Source organism: Elephantulus edwardii, unplaced genomic scaffold (assembly GCF_000299155.1).
Source record: "Elephantulus edwardii isolate Elephantulus edwardi_28Jun2011 unplaced genomic scaffold, EleEdw1.0 scaffold00028, whole genome shotgun sequence".
Taxonomy (NCBI): Eukaryota; Metazoa; Chordata; class Mammalia; order Macroscelidea; family Macroscelididae; genus Elephantulus; species Elephantulus edwardii.
In genome coordinates, this window is record NW_006399778.1 from 6562636 (window position 1) to 6581444 (window position 18809).

At 42.0% G+C, this 18809-nt stretch overlaps 1 protein-coding gene across 1 annotated transcript in view; it reads left to right on the top strand.

The window, feature by feature from the left end:
- Positions 1–18809, top strand: part of IL22RA1 (interleukin 22 receptor, alpha 1) — a 38015-nt gene that overhangs the window by 11394 nt on the left and 7812 nt on the right. Inside the window, exons 3-5 of the mRNA XM_006883656.1 lie at positions 4758–4890; positions 6418–6596; positions 16009–16181. Coding sequence (XP_006883718.1) covers positions 4758–4890; positions 6418–6596; positions 16009–16181 — 485 coding nt within the window. The remainder of the gene's footprint in view (positions 1–4757; positions 4891–6417; positions 6597–16008; positions 16182–18809) is intronic.

Genomic DNA, 18809 nt, shown 5'->3' on the forward strand with positions numbered 1-18809 from the left:
AACGTGAAAACTTTCCTCTTACAAGGTTTACCAGGCTGCTAGATTCTACTGCATACATGTCAAAGGGGGTTAAAATGGAGAACTTCACACCAGAAAGTACAGTGATGACATAGAAATGGATGACTTGAGGAGGAAAAAGACCAAAGGAGGCCCATCTCCCCTAAAAGAGAAAGCTGGCTCCAGCCCCTACCCCTCTTTAGGAAACCAGCTTTAGTTCCCTTCTGGAAAATGGGGCCAATTTCACCTATTCCAGGTGCCCCACCTCTGTTCCTAGCATCGCTCCAGCTCAGACAGCCTCTCTGCTCTTCTCCTGGGACACCCACCCAGCCAGCAACCTTCCCACTGATACCCTAAGGCACCACCAGGAGAGGCCAAACCCAGCTCAAGATACACTGGACTCAGTCCCTTTGGGCTAGCCCTGAATCCAGGGCCCCCATCTATCTCCAGTCCCATGAAAATTCATATCTGAGCAGCACAGGCTTAGCTTTGCACCCCTACAGCCCCATCTGGAGTTTCCAGGAAGGCTAGAGACAGATTTCTGCAACGACTGAATGCAGATTCAGAGACGAAGGTCACCTTGGACTTAGTCAATGATACACAGCACATTGGACTATCCTAATATTCTTCCCCTTCCCCACAGATCCTTCTTTCAGAAATATTGTTAGATTGAGTTGTTGTTGTTGTGTACCATTGAATCGAAATGGACCATAGCCAACTCTCTGGAGGATTTTCAGAGGCAATTTAATTGCACAGAAGGAGATTGACCATCTTTCTCCTGTGGAGCAGCTGGTGGTTTTAAACCTCGTGCCTTCAGGATTGCAGAACAGCTTCTTACCACTAGGTCACCAGAGCTCATGAGGGAGGCAAGTAAGATAACTATCCACTCCCACTAACTCTGGGCCTGCCAGTGGTGACAGACATGTTCTCCCAGGGGTCACACATGCACACATAGTATACTCGCTCCCTCAAAAACATATACACACACAAGTCCTCAAGACTTTATTTAACTGAGTCAGCACCTGCTTGCTTCCCAGCCCAGTCAGCCAGGCCCTTCTGAGCATGCTCAGAACCCCATGCCAGCCCTGGGCGTCCTTTCCCCAATTCTTCCTCATCAAGGCCATACTTGGAAGACCCACATAGGGAATTTGCATGTCACGGATTTTAATTTACAGTAAAGATAGCCTCAGAGGCAGCAATCCCTCATGCAGCCCCTTTATTGAAACCTAAGTCATTGCTGCCTTTTGTTAGTTATAATATCAATGTCTGGGCAAAGGACCACCAGAATTGTCAGAACCCATTTCTCTCCCTCCACCCTTTCTGAGCTGATCTCATTACAAAGGGCATGGACCACTGATACTCCTTCCACAATGTGAGAGAGTGAACAGCAAAATCTCTCAAACTCTGAGGAATCCCAGGTCCCAACCCCTAGTCTTACACCTCTTCCATCACCAATTGTTGTTGTGTTTTCTTCAGAACTGACCCATAGCTGGCCCTCCAGTGGGTTTTCAGAGGCAGTTAATTGCATGGGAGGAGATTGTTCATCCTTCTCCTTTTACTTCGTGATAAATATTTCACAGACACTGCTCCACAACCAATGTCACCACTGGGAGGGGTGCTGCAGGAGGTGACACTTGCTAACATGACACTGGGTAAATGATCTTCTCTGTGCCTCAGTTTTTCCCATTTCATACATACCCACAGAGCCACTGGTGAATGAAAATCCTCAGAAAAGGTTAACTCCACAACTCCCTTGGACTGAGGAGCTCTGGTGACATCACTGAATGCATCAGCAGCTACATGGGAGAAAGATGGGAAATCTTCTCCCATATAATTAAACTTCCAAAAGTCCACTGGACCGTCAATTATGAGTTGGTTCCAACTCAATGGCAGTGTATTTTCCTTTTTAAAAAAAAAAAAAAACAAAATAAAAAACAACTCAGGCTGTATAAGAAATTAGTGCCTGGGGCCTGCCAAGCCCTTCATAAATGGTAACTACCATTAAGGTCTTTTCTTCTCCTGTAAATAAAGCAAGATTCTTCCCTATTGTCAATTCCACAATATCTGACAAGAACAACAAGGCAACATTATACCCATTTTAGAGACAAGGAGATTGAGATTCTCCGACTTCTCCAAAGACATCTAACTCTCCATGGCCTCAGTCAATATCTTACCTCACTCCAAGCCTGCGTGATCTGTGGAGGTGCCTTGGCCTTAATGAGAAGGCAGTGTAGTGGGGCGTGCAAGACTCTGTTTGGCAAGCAGAAAAGTGGAGATTCAGGTCTACCCTTTGCACCATGGTGTGAAATGATTGATGTGGGACAAGTGCCTTTTTAATCTGTTTTAGTCAGATGTCTCTGAACTTATTTCTGATTGTGTTGAGACAGGCATGAGAAGTAATGACAAAGACGGCTAGAATGTCGAGAAATGCGGGTCCTTCAGAAGTAGGAATGTTAACTGGGGTATCCGCTTTGGAAAACATGCTAGCAATTCCTCTAAAAATTAAATACAGAAGTATTGGGGGGAAAACTATTGATGCATCAATTCCAACTCGAGGTAGTGCTATGTCTTTGGAGGAGAACTGAGCTTACTTACTAGGGTTTTCTCACTGTATTTAATCCTCCAGGGAGCAGATTGTCAAGCTTTTCTTCCTTGGCCCCACTGGTTGATTTTGAACTGCCAAACCTATGATTTTGAAGCTCCATCTCACATACTTTGGGCACATGGCCAGGATGGACCAGTCCCTGGAGAACATCATACTTGGAAGGGGAAAGAGACAGTGCAGGAGAGAAAGACTCTGGATGAGATGGATTGATACAATAACTGGGGCAACGGGGGCAGGACAGGGCAGGCTTCAGAGCTGTTGTACATGGGGTCACGATGAGACACAGGCAGCTCAATAGCACATAAGACAACACTGTAACAAATTGCAACAAGTGCAAATTGTTTGTGCCACCCAGGGACGTGGAGGTGCTGTACAGCAGCAATCCCACTTCTGCACTCAGGAGTGGAAACACATGTCCACATAAAAGCTTGTACACAAATGTTCTTATGAGTATTATTTATAAAATCTATAAAGCAGAAATAGCCCATCAACTAATGAATGGTATTAAATAAAAATGCATATGGTATAAAACAGTGGGATAATGTTATAAAAAGATTTTTCAAAAACCCACAACAAATCTAAACCCACTACCATCAGGTCAGTTTCTTGAGTCAAGAATTTTGACCCTCCGCTGGGTTTCCAAGGTTGTAAATCTTTACTGGAGGAAAGGGCTCAACTTTCCCCCGTGGAGAGACCATGCGCCCTGCAAGCCTTTCAGTGAGCAGCCCAGTTCACGACTCACCACACTCCCAGGGCTGCTTTGTATCAGCTATAATCCATATAATGGAATAGTTTTCAGCTATAGAAAGAAGTCAAGTGCTGACACCTGCTACCAGATGGATGACCCTTAAAATATGCTAACGGTTAGGCCACAAAAGCTCACAGATGGTTCTATCCTATTTATATGAAAAGTCCAGAATAGATGAATCCATGGAAACGCTAAGTAGATGAGTGTTTGTCAGAAGCTGCAGGGAGAGGAGAATAAGGCACGACTTCCAAGGGTACAGGATTCCTCTATTAGTGATGAAATTGTTCTGGAATTTGGTTGCTCTGGTGACGTATGTAGTCCACAGATAACTCCGAACACTGAGGCGGTATTTTTCTGGCAGACAGAATCCACCTGTGACCCCACAGGAGAGAAGAAGGCATTCTCCTCCTGTGTGATTTACAGTCTCCAAAAGCCCAGATGGCTGGAGGGTCAGCTGTGAGTCAATTCCTGTTTGACAGCAATGAGTTTAATGGTTGCACAGGAGCCCTGGTGACCCAGAGGTTAAAGTGTTTGGCTGCGAACCAGAAGATCCATGTTTTGAACCCACCTGCAGCTCTGCAGGAGAATGACAAGGTAGTATAGATTTACAGCTCTGGAAATCCTATGGAGCAGTTTGACTCTGTCCTATAAGTCACCATGAGTAAAAATTTCCTTAACAACAATGAGATTGGTTGTACAGCTTGGTGAATATATTAAGAATCCAGAATTCTATGAAAGGGTGAATGTTATGGTGTGTGAATTATATCTCGATACAAAGATGCAAAAGTTAATTCAATATATCCCAAGAGAATGAGAACTGAGGCACAAAAGGAGACTTGTATACCAATGTTCATAGCAGCATTATTCACCATCGCAAGAACATGGAAACAGCCCAAATGTCCAATCACGAGTGAAAGGATTGAGAAATTGTGGTACATTCACATGATGGAATACTACGCAGCAGGCAGGACCAATGATATTGTAAATTACTACCTAACTTGGGAGAGACTGGAGAGCATTATGCTGAGAGAACTAAATCAGTCCCCATAAGGACAAATAATGTATAAGACCATTATCATAGAATGAGGATCCAAAAGGGAGGGTGAGCAGAAGAGGGGTGGGGGTGGGAGGGTGGTTAATCACAGGGTTATACAGTTCGATGGGTGGAAGAGGGGTTAATCACAGGGTGGCACAGTTTAATGGGTGTGGGGGTGAAGGAAATGGAAAAGAACCAATGTGAAAAATAATGTGTACCATTTATGGTTTCTTTATCAATAAACCAGTAAGAATAAAATAAAAATTCAAAAAGTTAACTCAAGCTGCAAGTGGTCAGTACAGTCTCCATGCAGAATGTTAGTTCAAGGTTTTGTGAACCCATCTGCTCACTCTACTCTCATTCTCCTGTAGACCGCATCGCTGAGGACACTTCGAATCTCCTTCAGTATGTGAAATTCCAGTCCAGTAACTTTGAAAACATCCTGACCTGGGACAGTGGGCCTGAGAGCACCCAAGACACGATCTACAGCGTGAAGTATAAGAAGTAAGCTTCCCTCATCGCCCAACCCTCCTCTGCAAACAAGCCCTCTAGGGAAATCCCCCCCTTTACACATGCCTTGTTAACCCGCCTGGACAGAAGCCATGCAGCCACTCCCAGACAGGGCTCTGCCACTTTTGTCTCGTTTGCAAAAAGAGAAGAAAATAATGGTTAAACATACAGGCTGTCAAATCACACTGCCTGGCTTGAACGCCACTTGCCTGTGAGACTTAACCTCACTGACCTCCGTTTCCCCATATGCAAATTAGAATAGCATTAGTACCTTTCTTACAGGGATACCCCAAATAAAATCTAACCTGTGACTGTCAAGTGAATGCCCACCGTTAGCGACCCTAGAGCACGGAGCAGAACTGCCCTACAGAGTTTCCAAAGCTGTAATCTTCCCAGAAGCAGATGACCTCATTTTTCACTGATGAATTGAAACCACCAGCTTTTTTATTAGAAGCCAAATGCTTGCTCCACTGCACCATCAGGTGGATTAAATTGGATGAATCAAGTCAAGTGATTGTCATTAAGTAGAACTGACTCATAACTGACTCTCCGATGGGTTACTGAAGCTTTAGATCACACGAGAGGAGAGTGCCCGTCTTTCTCCAACAGAGCCACTCATGGATTCAAACAGCCAGAGGAGTGTGTCCTTTTGGGTTTAGCAGCAAAACTCCCTGTGGGCTGACTATACCCCAAGGACTCCCTAAATTATATGAAGAATGCAGTTAAGATTTTTGTTAAGCACATAATAAGCCATCAACAATTGTTTTCTTACTATTGGCCACACTGGAATATCCAAAAGCTGTGCCTTCCCCTCACCCTCCCACCTTGCACCTGTCATCTCAGCCAAGCCCACAGCCTCATTCATGTTTTTTTCTTCCTGAACAGGGGAAGAGAGTTGGCACAGGATCCAGAGTCTGCAAATCTGGGTTCCGTTTCTGGTGCTGCCACTTCATCCTGTGGCAAGCGCACTCCCTCTCCCTAAGCCTCACTCTGATCCCTCAGCTTTAAAGTGGGAATAATGATGCCCACCTCAGAGAATTATAGGACAGAGAATTAAGAAGATGAGCTCAGACTGACTGGGTTCAAATCCTGGCTTTCCTGGCTCCCCACATGTATACTTACTTAGATACTTGGCAATTTTACTCTTGTGAACGTCAGCTTCCTTATTTTTAAAAAAGAGGGAGAATGATGGACAAGCTAATTGAGGTACCCCACCTAAAGGTAAAGCGAAGGAGAAGAAGACTCCCAAAGAGATGGACTAACACAGTGCTAAATGGGCATAAGCCCAGTGGGACTGTAAGAATGGCACAAGGCCAGTAGGGGTTTCCATCTATCATACCTGGATACAGTCACCATCCAGTATAGTCCAGTGAGCAGCACCTAACAACAAAAACCCCTAAAAGGCCAGGGACACATATGTGCTAAGCAAACATCTGATATCCTGATCACCATTAATAAACTTAGGGCGTTGAGCAGGTCTTGATCGTGAACAGAGCAGCCCTGCCCCTCCCTCACCCACAGGTACGGAGAGAGCACATGGCTGGAGAAAAAGGACTGTCAGCAGATCACCCAGAAATCCTGCAACCTGACCACAGAACTAGAACGCTTCAATGAGCCCTACTATGCCCAGGTGACAGCCAAGACCCCAGGGGGCAAGTCTGCATCCAGGATAAGCCACCGGTTCAGCCTTCCACAGGACAGTAAGTGGGAAAGGAAGGGAGGGTATACGGCAGGGGTGCAGGGGCTAGAGAACCTCACTTCTTTCCACCTCCACTCCCCTCCAGAGTCTGCAGGACCTCATCTCATCTGGCAACCACAGCATCCCAGCTCACATCCCCTACGCCCTTTTCCCACCCCTTCTCCACAGTGAATCAGAGAGATCTGTTCTAAGCATAAATCCAGCCTCTTATTCCCTGATTAATCCTCAAAAGACTGTCCACACCAAATCCAACCCATCCTTCTGCCATGGCATCAGTTGTGACTCATCCATCCAGCTTCTGAGCCTGCAAAACTTAATGGGAGAAGAGTGCCTCTCTTTCTCCTGTTGAGCCTGAATTTGCAGGGAGTTGTGAAGCACTATGCCCCCAAGACTCCTTGAATAGCTTCCCAGGTCTTAAAATAAGATCCAATTCCTTGCTGTGACCTTCAAGACCTGCTCCGTGGACCAAGTTCTTTTCTGCTGCAGGGCCTTTGCTGCCACCCCCACCCCCAATGCCTTTGCCCTCTCAGCTTATCACATGACTCTTTTCTGTCCTCTGATGTCACCTTCAGTGTCACTCCTATGTAAGACACCCCCCCTCCACCAGCCAAAGATCCTAATGTCAATAGATTTCCTCCTGTTGATTTTTTTTTTAACCAGAATACACTGTGGTGGCTGTGGTGGTGGTGGTGGTGGGTACTATCAAGTCAAAACCAAACCATAGCTGACCCTCCAGCAGATTTACAGAGGCAGTAAATCACACACCATATTGTCCATCCTACTCCCACGGAGCAACTGGTGGATTCAAACCAGGTGCTTTTGGGATTGCAACACAGCTTCTTACCATTAGGCCATCAGATCTCCACGTTCTCTTTATAATTCACATCATAAAGTGCATTTATTGCATTTCTTCATATATTTATTATCTGCCTCCTCCACTTGTGTGAGCTCCGAGAGGGTCCATGTGGGCTGTGGAATCCACCATCCTCCCTGATCTTAGCACAGGGCTTGCCACAGAGAAGAGCTCAGTCCCCGTTGATGAAGGAATGCATGAATTACTTAGTAGATATGAAACACCTAACTCCACATACCAGGGAAACAGGTCATGGTGATCACCAGTTGACCCAGCAATTACGTAATTTTTTTTTGAAGTCTAAAATACATAAGTTATTGTCTTTCTCTTCCTGGCTTGTTTCATTAAGATAGCCTCAGTAAGACTATAGAAATACACAAAGACAAATAAATAAAAATCACCTAGCATTATCTGAACCTTGGAACATAACCACAGTTGATTTTATAGTCTTGTTTTCCCATAGAATGGTGTCAGGAACAATTACTACTGTTATTAAATATTTATCCTCAGTCTAATGATTCACAGCTGTAAAATGAATCACTCTATAGAGGTACTTTATTTACCTAACGCTCTTTGTCTGACCTAACTCTTTTTGTGGGGACAATGAGCTCTGGTGGTTTTTTTCCCCAATTATATAAACAACGTTGAAGTGAACATCCATCCAGATCAGATATTTTGAATCTTGGTGGCCAATTGATCCTTGAAGAATTATTATTATTATTATTATTATTATTATTATTATTATTATTATTATTATTTTAGCAGTGAAGAAGATGAGCACCTTCATGAATTTCTGAGACTGGATGCAAAATTTTTATACAGGCAAATTTTAAAAGAGATCCATACCTTTGTCAGATTCTCAAAAGTATCTGTAAACTGTGGATCTTTTTGAAAATTCTATTTTGACCAAGACTGATATTTTAGGTCTGGTTTTTGAGGCTGAATGATGGTGTTGAGATTCCCAAGCACTATTAAGAACAAATAGTTGTATAATTCATCCCCCAAAGCTGTTAATAACAATAGAGAGGAAAGGTTTTGGGGTGCCATCGAGTAGGGACAGAGGGGTTGGAATATGTGAGGTATGGGCAAAGGCATGATCAATCCCAGGGACCAGTACCCCTTGTCCTGATTCCTTCCTTCCTCTCACTGAGAATATCCTTTGCCAATCTTGAACCCAAATACCAGTTACTTATGAACTTTTATCTTCTGTTTGCTTATTTTTTTGTTTTGTTTTGCATAGATTGGTGATTTGTGAGTATTCTATGTTAGTAATAATCTTTTTTATTTAAATAAAATTTTTATTTTATACTGGTTTACTTACAAAGTTCATATACACTGTTTTCACACCACATCCTTCCCATTTCCTTTGCCAGCCACCCCTCACTCCACCCATTAAGTTGTATGACCCTGTGATTAATCATCTCCCTACTCATCCTTACCCCTCTGCTCCCACTCTTCCCCCTTTGGATACACATTGTATAATAATGGTCGTATACAGTATTTGTCCTTATGAGACTGAGTTAGTTCATTTAGCATCATGTTCTCCAGTCCCTTCCAAATCAGGTAGTAATTTACAAAATCATTTCTCCTGGATGCTGCATAGTATTCCATTGTGTGAATATACCATAATTTCTCAATCCATTCAATTGTGGTTAGACATTTGGGCTGTGTCCATGTTCTTGCAATTGTGAATAATATTGCTATGAATATTGATGTACATACAAGTCTCCACTTATGCCTCAGTTCTCATTTTCTTGAGGTATATTCCAAGCAGTGGAATAGCTAGGTCATTTGAAATTTCTATGTTCAGCTTTTTGAGGAAGTGCCAAACTGCCTTTGAGAGTGATTGTACCATTTTACAATCCTATCAACAATGTATAAGAGTCTCTATCTCACCACATCTTCTCCAGCATTTATTACTTGCTGTCCTGTTAAACTTTGCCACTGCTACTGGGATGAGATGGTATCTCATTGTGGTTTTGATTTGCATTTCACTTGTTGCCAATAATTTAGAGCATCTGGCCATTCTAATATCTTCCTCTGTGAAAAGTCTTTCCATGTCTCTTGCACATTTTGTAATTGTGTTATCAGTCTTTTTCTTGTGGAGGCATTGTAGGATTCTGTAAACTTTTTATATGTGACCATTGTCTGAAATGGTATTGCCAAATGTTTTTTCCCCCCAATCAATAGGTTTTACTTTCACTCTGCTGGGAAAAGCTTTCTATGCACACAGGGATTTAATCTTTAGATAGCCCGTTCATCAATTTTATTCTCTCCAGATTGTACATTTCTGGCTATAATTGGCATTCTCTCTATTCCATAGACTAGGTTGTTGAGCTTGATCCCATTTTGTCTCTGATGAACTTTAAAGTTTTGGGCTTTACTCCCAGGTCTCTGATGCACCTTGAGTTGATTTTTGTGATGGGTCTGACATTTGGATTCTGTTTCAGGTTTCTACAGGTAGCAATACAGTTTTGCCAGCACCATTTGTTTAAGAGGTTGTAATTTCCTCATTTTATAGGTTTTATTTCCTAGTAGAATATCAGTTGATCATAGATATATGCGTCCATTTCTGAGTTCTCAATTTCGTTCCATTGGTCTAGGTACCTGTCATTGTACTAGTACCATGCTGTTTTGGTTACTACCACTACGTAGTAGGTTTTGAGGTCAGGGAGTGCTATGCCTCCCACTTCATTTTCGCTTTTCAAAAGTGCTTTGCTCATTTGGGGTCTCTTTTCTCTCCAAATAAATGTGACAATTTCCCTTTCCAACTTCTTGAGTATGGTATCTGTATTGGGATTGTGTTGAGCATGTAGATTGCTTGTGGCAGGATTGTAATTTTCACACTATTGAGTCTTCCTGTCCATGAACCTTTTTCCATTTCTTTAGGTCTTTTTGTGTGTCTCTAGTTATGTTAACTCCCAAGTATTTCAATTTGTGGTTGGCTAATGTAAATGGTATTGCTTTCTTAGTTTCCTTCTCATTCTCTTTGTGACCGTACAAGAATCCCACTGATTTTTAGATATTAGTCTTATATCCTGCCACTCTGCGCATGATCTTCGCAATCACTTGTTATGCATCAGAGAGTTGGACAATGACCAAGGAGGATAGAAGGAGAATTGATGCCTTTTTTTTCTATAATTATATTTTATTAATTTTCATAAACATTTACAGAGATTTGGGGCTTCCACTCATTCATTGTTGCACTATTCTCTCTACCCTCCTCCCAGTTTGTTCTTGTCCAAATGCCACAGTGCTTGTCAAAGCCAGTTCTGATTAATCTTCTTTGTCAGTGTGTCCTTTGCCATTCCCTATCACTCCTCCCTGAGAGAGACTTCACCCTGAGTCATAAGGAAAAGGGGATGGCGTATTCTCTTAGCTACTTCCTGCTGAAAAGGGACGCTGTGGGTTTCAGGGTGAAGATCTTCTCTCACTACTCTAAAGGGCCCCTTTGGCAGTAGGAAACACATAGACTATTATGGAGATTGATTTTGGAATTTAGATGCACTCTTATTGATTGTGCTTGGCTGTACATGTTCATATCCTTGAAGATGTATCATGGGGTGTTGCAACCTAGAAGGCACAAATTTGACTAACAAGTTATAAGTACATGAGTCCAAAAATTATGGAAAAGTAAAAGAAAAGATTCTTTCATTGTTTTACAAACCCTCCCCCAGGTCCCCTCCACCATGTAGCCCTCGCTCTAGTCTCCTGTGATGACAGAAATACCTAGTTATATATCTCTTTTAAACAGTTTTCTCCCTCCTCTGTTTCAGCGCAGTATACATTATTGAACCCATCTTACTCAGTCTCTCCCCAACAGTGGCATCATGTAATATTTGTCCTTTTGTGACTGGGATATTTCACTCAGCATAATGTTCTCCAGAGTCAACCATTTTGAATAATATTGCATGAGTTCCTTGTTTTTTAATGCAGCATAGTATTCCATTGTGCGAATATACCACAGCTTCTCTAGCCATTCGTTTGTTGACTGGTCCTTGGAGAGGGACATCATGCTTGGGAGGGTGGAGGGACAGCGCACGAGGGGAAGGCCCTCTGTGAGGTGGCTTGATTCAGTGACTGGGATAATCGGGATGGGAGTGTCAGAGACAGTGCAATTGGCACAGGACAGAGCAGAGTTTAGGGCTGTTGTACATAGGGTTGCTATGAGTCGCAAGTGACTCGACAGCACATAACCACAACAACAACATCCTGCCACTCTACTAGACTGGCCTACTAACAGCTTAGTTGTTGTTGTGAGTCCTTGGAGTTTTCTGTGTACACTATCATATCATCTGCTTATAGTAGTAGTTCAATCATCTTTTGCTGATCTGGAGACTTTTTCCCCCTTCTCTGTCATGTTAACCTAACAAGCACTTCCAATGCAATATTGAATAGAAGTGGTGGCAATGGGCATCCTTATCTGGTTCCTATTCACAAAACGCTTTTAGTCTTTATCCATTAAGAATTATATTGGCTCTTGGTTTTGCATATGTACTTTTCACCATGTTGAGAAAATTCCCTTCTAATCCAATTTTTCTGAGTTTCTTTATCAGAAAGGGGTGTTGGATTTTGTGAAATGCCTTTTCTGTATCAGTTGCTAAGATCATGTGGTTCTTGTTATTTGCTTTGTTAATATGGTGGATTACACTGATTGTTTTTCTTATGTTGAACCATCCTTGCATACCTGTTATGAATCCCACTTGGTCATGACGAATTATTTATTTTATGTGTTTTTTTATTCTATTGTCTAGGATTTTTGCATTTATTCATGAGAGATATTTATCTGTAGTTTTCTTCCTTGTTAATATCTTTTCCTGGTTTTGGTATTAGGGCTATGATTGCTTCATAGAGTGACTCTGGGAGAATTCCTTCTTTTTCTGTTTTTTTAAATAAGTTAAGTAGAATTGGTGATAGGCACTCTATGAATGTTTAGTAGAATTCAGCTATGAAGCCATTTCTTATAGGAAATCTTTTTATGACCTGTTCAATTTTTTTCTTTTGTGAGGGGTCTTTTCAAGTGTTCTATATCTATCCTTGTCGATCTGGGTAGGGCATGAGTTTCAAGGAAATTGTCCATTTCCTCTAGGTTTTCTAATGTATCAGAGTATAGTTTTTAATAGTATTTGGATATTATTGATTCTGTTGAGATGTCACCTCTATAATTTCTTAATTAAATTATCTGTGTCTTCTCTTTCTTTTTTCCCCCTTTTGTTAAGTTTGCCAGTGGTTTGCCAATATTATTGACCCATTTGAAAAAGTAGCTCTTGATCTTATTGATGGTCTCAATTGTTGTTGTTTTCTAGCTCATTGATTTCAGCTGTTGCCCTTTTAATTTCTTTTCTTTTAGAGGCTGTAGGATTAGATTATTGTTCTTTTTCTGTTTGATAAAATGTTGAGTTAGATCATTACTTTTCTTCTTCTTTTTTTTTAATGTGTGTGCCTATTGCTATAAACTGTCCCTGAGGACTGCCTTAGCTGCATCCTAGAGGTTTTGATATGTTATATTTTCATTTTCATTTCGTTCAAAGAACTTATTTTATTTCATTCTTTATTTCTTTTATAACTCAATTGTGTTCCAACAGAGAGTTATTTTGTTTCCACTTGGGTGGTTTTGTAAACTTTACCCTCCTGTGGTTAATTTCTAGTTTTATGGCATTGTAGTCTGAAAAGACACTTTGCATTATTTCAATGTTTTTTACTTTGTTGAGGCTTGCTTTGTGTCCTAATATGTGATCAATTATGGAGAATGTATCATGTACACTTGAGAAGAAAATTAATTGAGTTTTAGTTGGGTGTAGTACCCCGAATACATTCACAGGGTCGAGTTGGCTTATTGTATAGTTTAGATCTTCTGCATCTTGGTTGAGTTTCTTTTGTGTTGACCTATCCTTTGGTAATAGTGGTGTGTAAGTCTCCTAGCACTATTGAGGTGCTGTCTATTTCTTTCTTCAGTTATTTTCACCATTGTTTTATGTATTTTGCAGGTCTATCACTTGCTGCATAAATGTTGACCAAGGTTTTGTCTTTTTTATTTATTGGGCCTTTAATCAATCAGTATGTAATGTCCTTCCTTATCATTTATGGCGGTTTTCATTCTGAAGTCTATTTTATCAGAGATTAGTATTGCCACTCCTGCTTTTTTGTGGTTACCCTTTGCTTGGTATATTTTTTCCAGCCTTTGATTGAGTCTGTCTTTCTCTTCTCTCTCTCTCTTTTTTTTTTAATTTTAGATATGTCTCTTGTAGGCAACATAGTAATAGGCTTTGTTTTTATTCATTCTGCTACTCTTTTTCTCTTGATTGGCACATTCAGTCCATTAACCTCAAGTGTGATTATTGTCAGTCCAGGTTTTACTTTTGCCAATTTGCTGTATTTCTTTTTCTGTCATTTCTAGTTAGGATGGTCCATCCACTTTGGTGTCTTCATGTAAAGGACTTTACTTAAAATTTCTTGTAGTTTTGGTCTTGTTTTCAGAAATTGCTTAAATTCCTTTTTTTCTACAAAAGATCTCTTTCATATTTGATGGAGAACTTTGCTGGGTATAGGATCCTTGGCTGGCAATTGTTTTCTTTCAACTTTCTGTATATGCCATCTCATTGCCTTTTAGTTTGCATGGTTTCTGCTGAGATATCAGAACTTAATCTAATTCTTTCCCCTTTGTAGGTGAGTCTATTTTTTTCACACTACTATTAGTATTCTATCCTTATCTTTAATGTGGAGAATTTTAATATGATATGTCTTGATATTTTTGGAATGTTGTCTAGTCTATTTGGTGTTCACCATGCTTCTTGAATGCAGATTTCCTCATTCTTCAAAACACTTGGTAAGTTTCTTCTAGTACTTCTTCTAAGATTTTCTCAATGATGTCCCTGTCATTCCCATGTTCTGGAATTCCAGTCACATGTGTATTGTTCCTTTTGATGTCATCCCACATGATTCTAATGTTTTCTGCATTTTCTTTATGTCTCATCTCTGATTTTTCGTCTAGTATGTTTTCTGTGAGACTCTTATCTTCCAGCTCACTGATCCTCTGTCCCGTCTCTTCAGTCTACTTGTTTGTTCTCCCAGTGTGTCTAGGCACTTCTGCCAATTTGATCTTAATATTCTGGATTGCATTTTCATGCTTTTCTGTTATTTCCTGTACTATGTTAGCTGTACCCTCTTTGTTTTAGGATGACTTTTTAAGTTCTTGTACATCTTTATCTATAGTATCAATCCTTTCTTCCATCTTTTGCATTTTTCCCCATAGCTGTTCAAGTTGCTCCTCATAAATATATTTCTTCTTGATTGTTGACTCTGGGGTATTTGCTCTCTTAATGGCTTCCGTTGTTTCTTCCATCATTTGCAATTTTCTCTGTAGCTGTTCAAATAACGCCACATCAACATATTTCATCTGGTTCTCTCTATTTGGGGTATTCATTGGGTCTGCTTTTTTAGGAGAATTGTTATTTTGTTTTTTCATGATGACTGAGGCAGACTGATGCTTTCTTGACATTATGTGAGTCTTTTCTTACTAGGTGTTAGGTTGTTGTAACTATACAGTGACCCACAGAATGACTATGTTTTGCTCCCTTCTTGTGATCCACAGCTGTGTTTCACCCAAAGTACCTGTGATATTGGTGCTCCTGACACTGGGTAGTGGGGGGCAGCAGGTGGTGGGATATTGGGGTCTCCATGCAGAGGGGCAGCAGTCTAGTGCTCTGGGCTCAATTGTGGTTTAGGCCACACTGACACTACAGCCCCTCAACTTGGCAAGTGGTGGTTCTGTTGCTGGCCAGAATGTGAGTGAGCGGGCATGGGCTGAACCACAGCCTTTAGCAGATGCTGGGAAGTGGTGGCTGGAACATGCTCCTGGGACAGTCAGGCCACACAGGCTTTGGCATCTTGCAGCAGAGCGATGATTCTGTCCCCAACAAGCACACATCTCTCTCCTGTTTGTTTTGTTGCTTCTCTCAGAGTAGTATCTGGAGTTGTTATGGGAAGAGAGTAGAGAGGTCATTTCCCACCATCCCAAGCAGCCTAAAGACCAGTGGACAATTCTAAATTTTCTTTTGTCTTGTTTCTTTGTGCACCTGATACAGGCCATGGTCTTTGCAATCACTTGTTATGCATCAGAGAGTTGGATAATGACTAGGGAGGATAGAAGGAGAATTGATGCCTTTGAGCTGTGGTGCTGGAGAAGAGTATTGAATGTACCCTGGACTGCCAAGAAAACAAACAGATTCATCCTAGAGAGGGTTAAACCAGGCTACTCCTTGGAGGCAAGGATTCTGGGGCTTCGTCTGACATACTTTGGGCATGTTGCGAGGAGGGACAGGTCCTTGGAGAGGGACATCATGCTTGGTAGAGTGGAGGGACAGCGCAGGAGAGGAAGACCCTCTAGGAGGTGGATTGATTGAGTGACTGGGGTAATCAGGATGGGTGTGTCAGAGGCAATGTGATTGGCACAGGATAGAGCAGGGTTTAGGGCTGTTGTACATAGGGTTGCTATGAATCGCAAACGACTTGATAGCACAGAACAACAACAACAGCAACTTGTCTCTTTACATTTCCACAGCTACTATCAAACCACCTGATGTGACCTGTATCCCCAAAGTGAGATCTATCCAGATGATCATCCATCCCACCCTCATACCCAGATATGCAAATAGCCAGCAACTAACCCTGAAGGACATCTTTGATGACCTGTTGTACCACTTAGAACTCCAGGTCAATCACAGCTACAAAATAGTAAGTATATGTTGTACCTGGACCCTTCCATGCCTGAGAAACTCCTTTTCCAATCAATTAAGTCACCACTGCTTTACATAGTTGTGTGTTATGTTGTGTTAAGTGCCATCGAGTCAGAACTGACCCATAGCTGACCCTCCAGCAGGTTTTTAGAAGCAATCAATTGCATAGGAGGAGATCGCCCATCCTCCTCCTGCTTAAGTAGATAGGAGACATATAAATTAGCATTTCCAAAACATCTGTCCTTTGGGAGGCTCCCTTAAACCTAGTAAACATCACAAACCACAGCCTTCTTCTTGCTAAAAGGCCCTGAGAAGTCCTGCAGCCAGACTCTAGTTTCACTTTGGTTAACACAAAGTCTCTCAAATGCATTTAACCAGAGATTGTTTTTTTTGTGTACTACATAGACTATTTTTGGCCTAATATCTGTTAACATCCAGGGAGAACAAGCTCTGTTAACCCCTGCAGTAATCCACACTGGGAGGTGTTGATATAAGTTTCTATTGCTGCGCTTCTTTTTGCTGGTTCTTCTTTACGGGTGGTTACTGGACACAAGTAGATTCCAAAGATTGTCAGTAATTATAGACGAAGGCACAGCCATAGATTAACAGATGATAGAAAAGTTATTTCATTTAAAAAAAATCTGATATTTTTTTCCTCCTACTATGTGACACTAATTCCATTGAAGGAATATCTTGCTCAGGCTGGCCTGCTCTCTGATCCATGCACTAAGGGGGTTTATCATCTTGTGGATAGGAAAGGAGTTTAAACAAGAATCCAGGCATCTATAGTTAGGCCAAACAGAATGTCATGCGGGCAATAGTATCAGCTTCCAGGAAGATTTTATAGTTGGTGCCAATAGCAACTTCTGAGCACTTACTGTTCACAAGGCAATGTGTCCTCGTTACAGCTCTGTGAAGTTGCTGTGCTCTCCATTTTTACATGAGACAAAGTCTCTGAGAGGTTAAATCATTTCTTTAAAATTGTCTAGCAAATTATGGAATAGCCCGGAGTCAAGCTCCGTTTGATCCAAAGATTACCTTTTTGTCTCAACTGTTCTGCTCTGTTCCACCCTGATGTCAGAGAGAAACGGGGAAATTCCAGGCCCTTCAGAAAACACAAAGCTTCTCCAGTTGGCTGGAGCATAGGAAGGTCCCAAACAAGCGCATCACTACTCCTGTGAAGTTGTTGTTGTTGTTGTTATGTGCCGTCGAGTCATTTGCGACTCATAGCAACCCTATGTACAACAGCCCCTAAACCCTGCTCTATCCTGTGCCGATCACATTGCCTCTGACACACCCATCCCAATTACCCCAGTCACTGAATCAATCCACCTCATAGAGGGTCCTCACTCCTGTGCTGTCCCTCCACCCTACCAAACATGATGTCCCTCTCCAGGGACCTGTCCCCTCCTTGCAACATTCCCAAAGTATGTGAGACGAAGCCCCAGAATCCTTGCCTCCAAGGAATAGCCTGGTTTAACCCTCTCCAGGATGAATCTGTTTGTTTTCTTGGCAGTCCAGGGTACATTCAATACTCTTCTCCAGCACCACAGCTCCAAGGCATCAATTCTCCTTCTATCCTCCCTAGTCATTGTCCAACTCTCTGATGCATAACAAGTGATTGCAAAGACCATGGCCTGTATCAGGCGCACCTTAGTCTCCAGAGAGACACCGTTGCTCTTGAGTACTTTAGAGAGGTCCCTAACAGCAGACTTTCCCAATGCGATATGTTTTTTATTTCCTGGCTGCTGGTGCCAAGAGTGTTGACTGTGGAGCCAAGCAAACTGAAGCTGTGAACAAACTCAATCTCTTCGCCATCCATCCTGATGCTACCAATTGGTCCAGTGAGAATCTTTGTCTTCTTGACATTGAATCTTAGTCCATACTGAAGGCTACAGTCCTTGACTCTCTGGAGCAAGTGCATGAGGTTCTCCTCAGTTTCAGCTAGCAGGGTTGTGTCATCTGCATAAGGCAGATTGTTAATAGATCTTCCACCAATCCTGACACCACACTTCTCCTCATAGAGCCCAGACTCTCAGATAATCTGCTCTGCATACAGGTTGAAAAGGTATGGAGATAGGACACATCCCTGGTGTACACCCTTCCCAATTTTGAACCATGCAGTGTTACCCTGCTTTGTTCTGATGAGTGCCTCTTGGTCCAAGTATAGGTTTCGCATTAGCACGATTAAATGTTCTGGGATTCCCATTCTTCTCAGAGTCAGCCACAGTTTGTTATGATCCACACAGTCAAATGCCTTTGCATAGTCAGTGAAACACAGATAGACATTCTTCTGGTATTCCCTGCTTTCAGCTAAGATCTATCTAACATCAGCTACAATATCTCTAGTACCACGACCCCTTCTAAACCCAGCCTGGACTTCTGGCAGTTCTCTGCTGATGTGCTGTTCCAGTAGTTTTTGGATATCTCTTTAAAATACAGCATGTGGGCCCCTCCCAACCTGCTGAATTAACCTCTGCAGATGCATCCCTGCAGTGAGCTGTGATGATAATGATGATGATGATGATGATGACAGTCATAGCCTTAGATCTGGAAAGTAAGGTCCCAGATGTCACCAGGGTGGATTACCAATAAGCAAGGTAAGCCTGGACTGACTTGTGCTTAT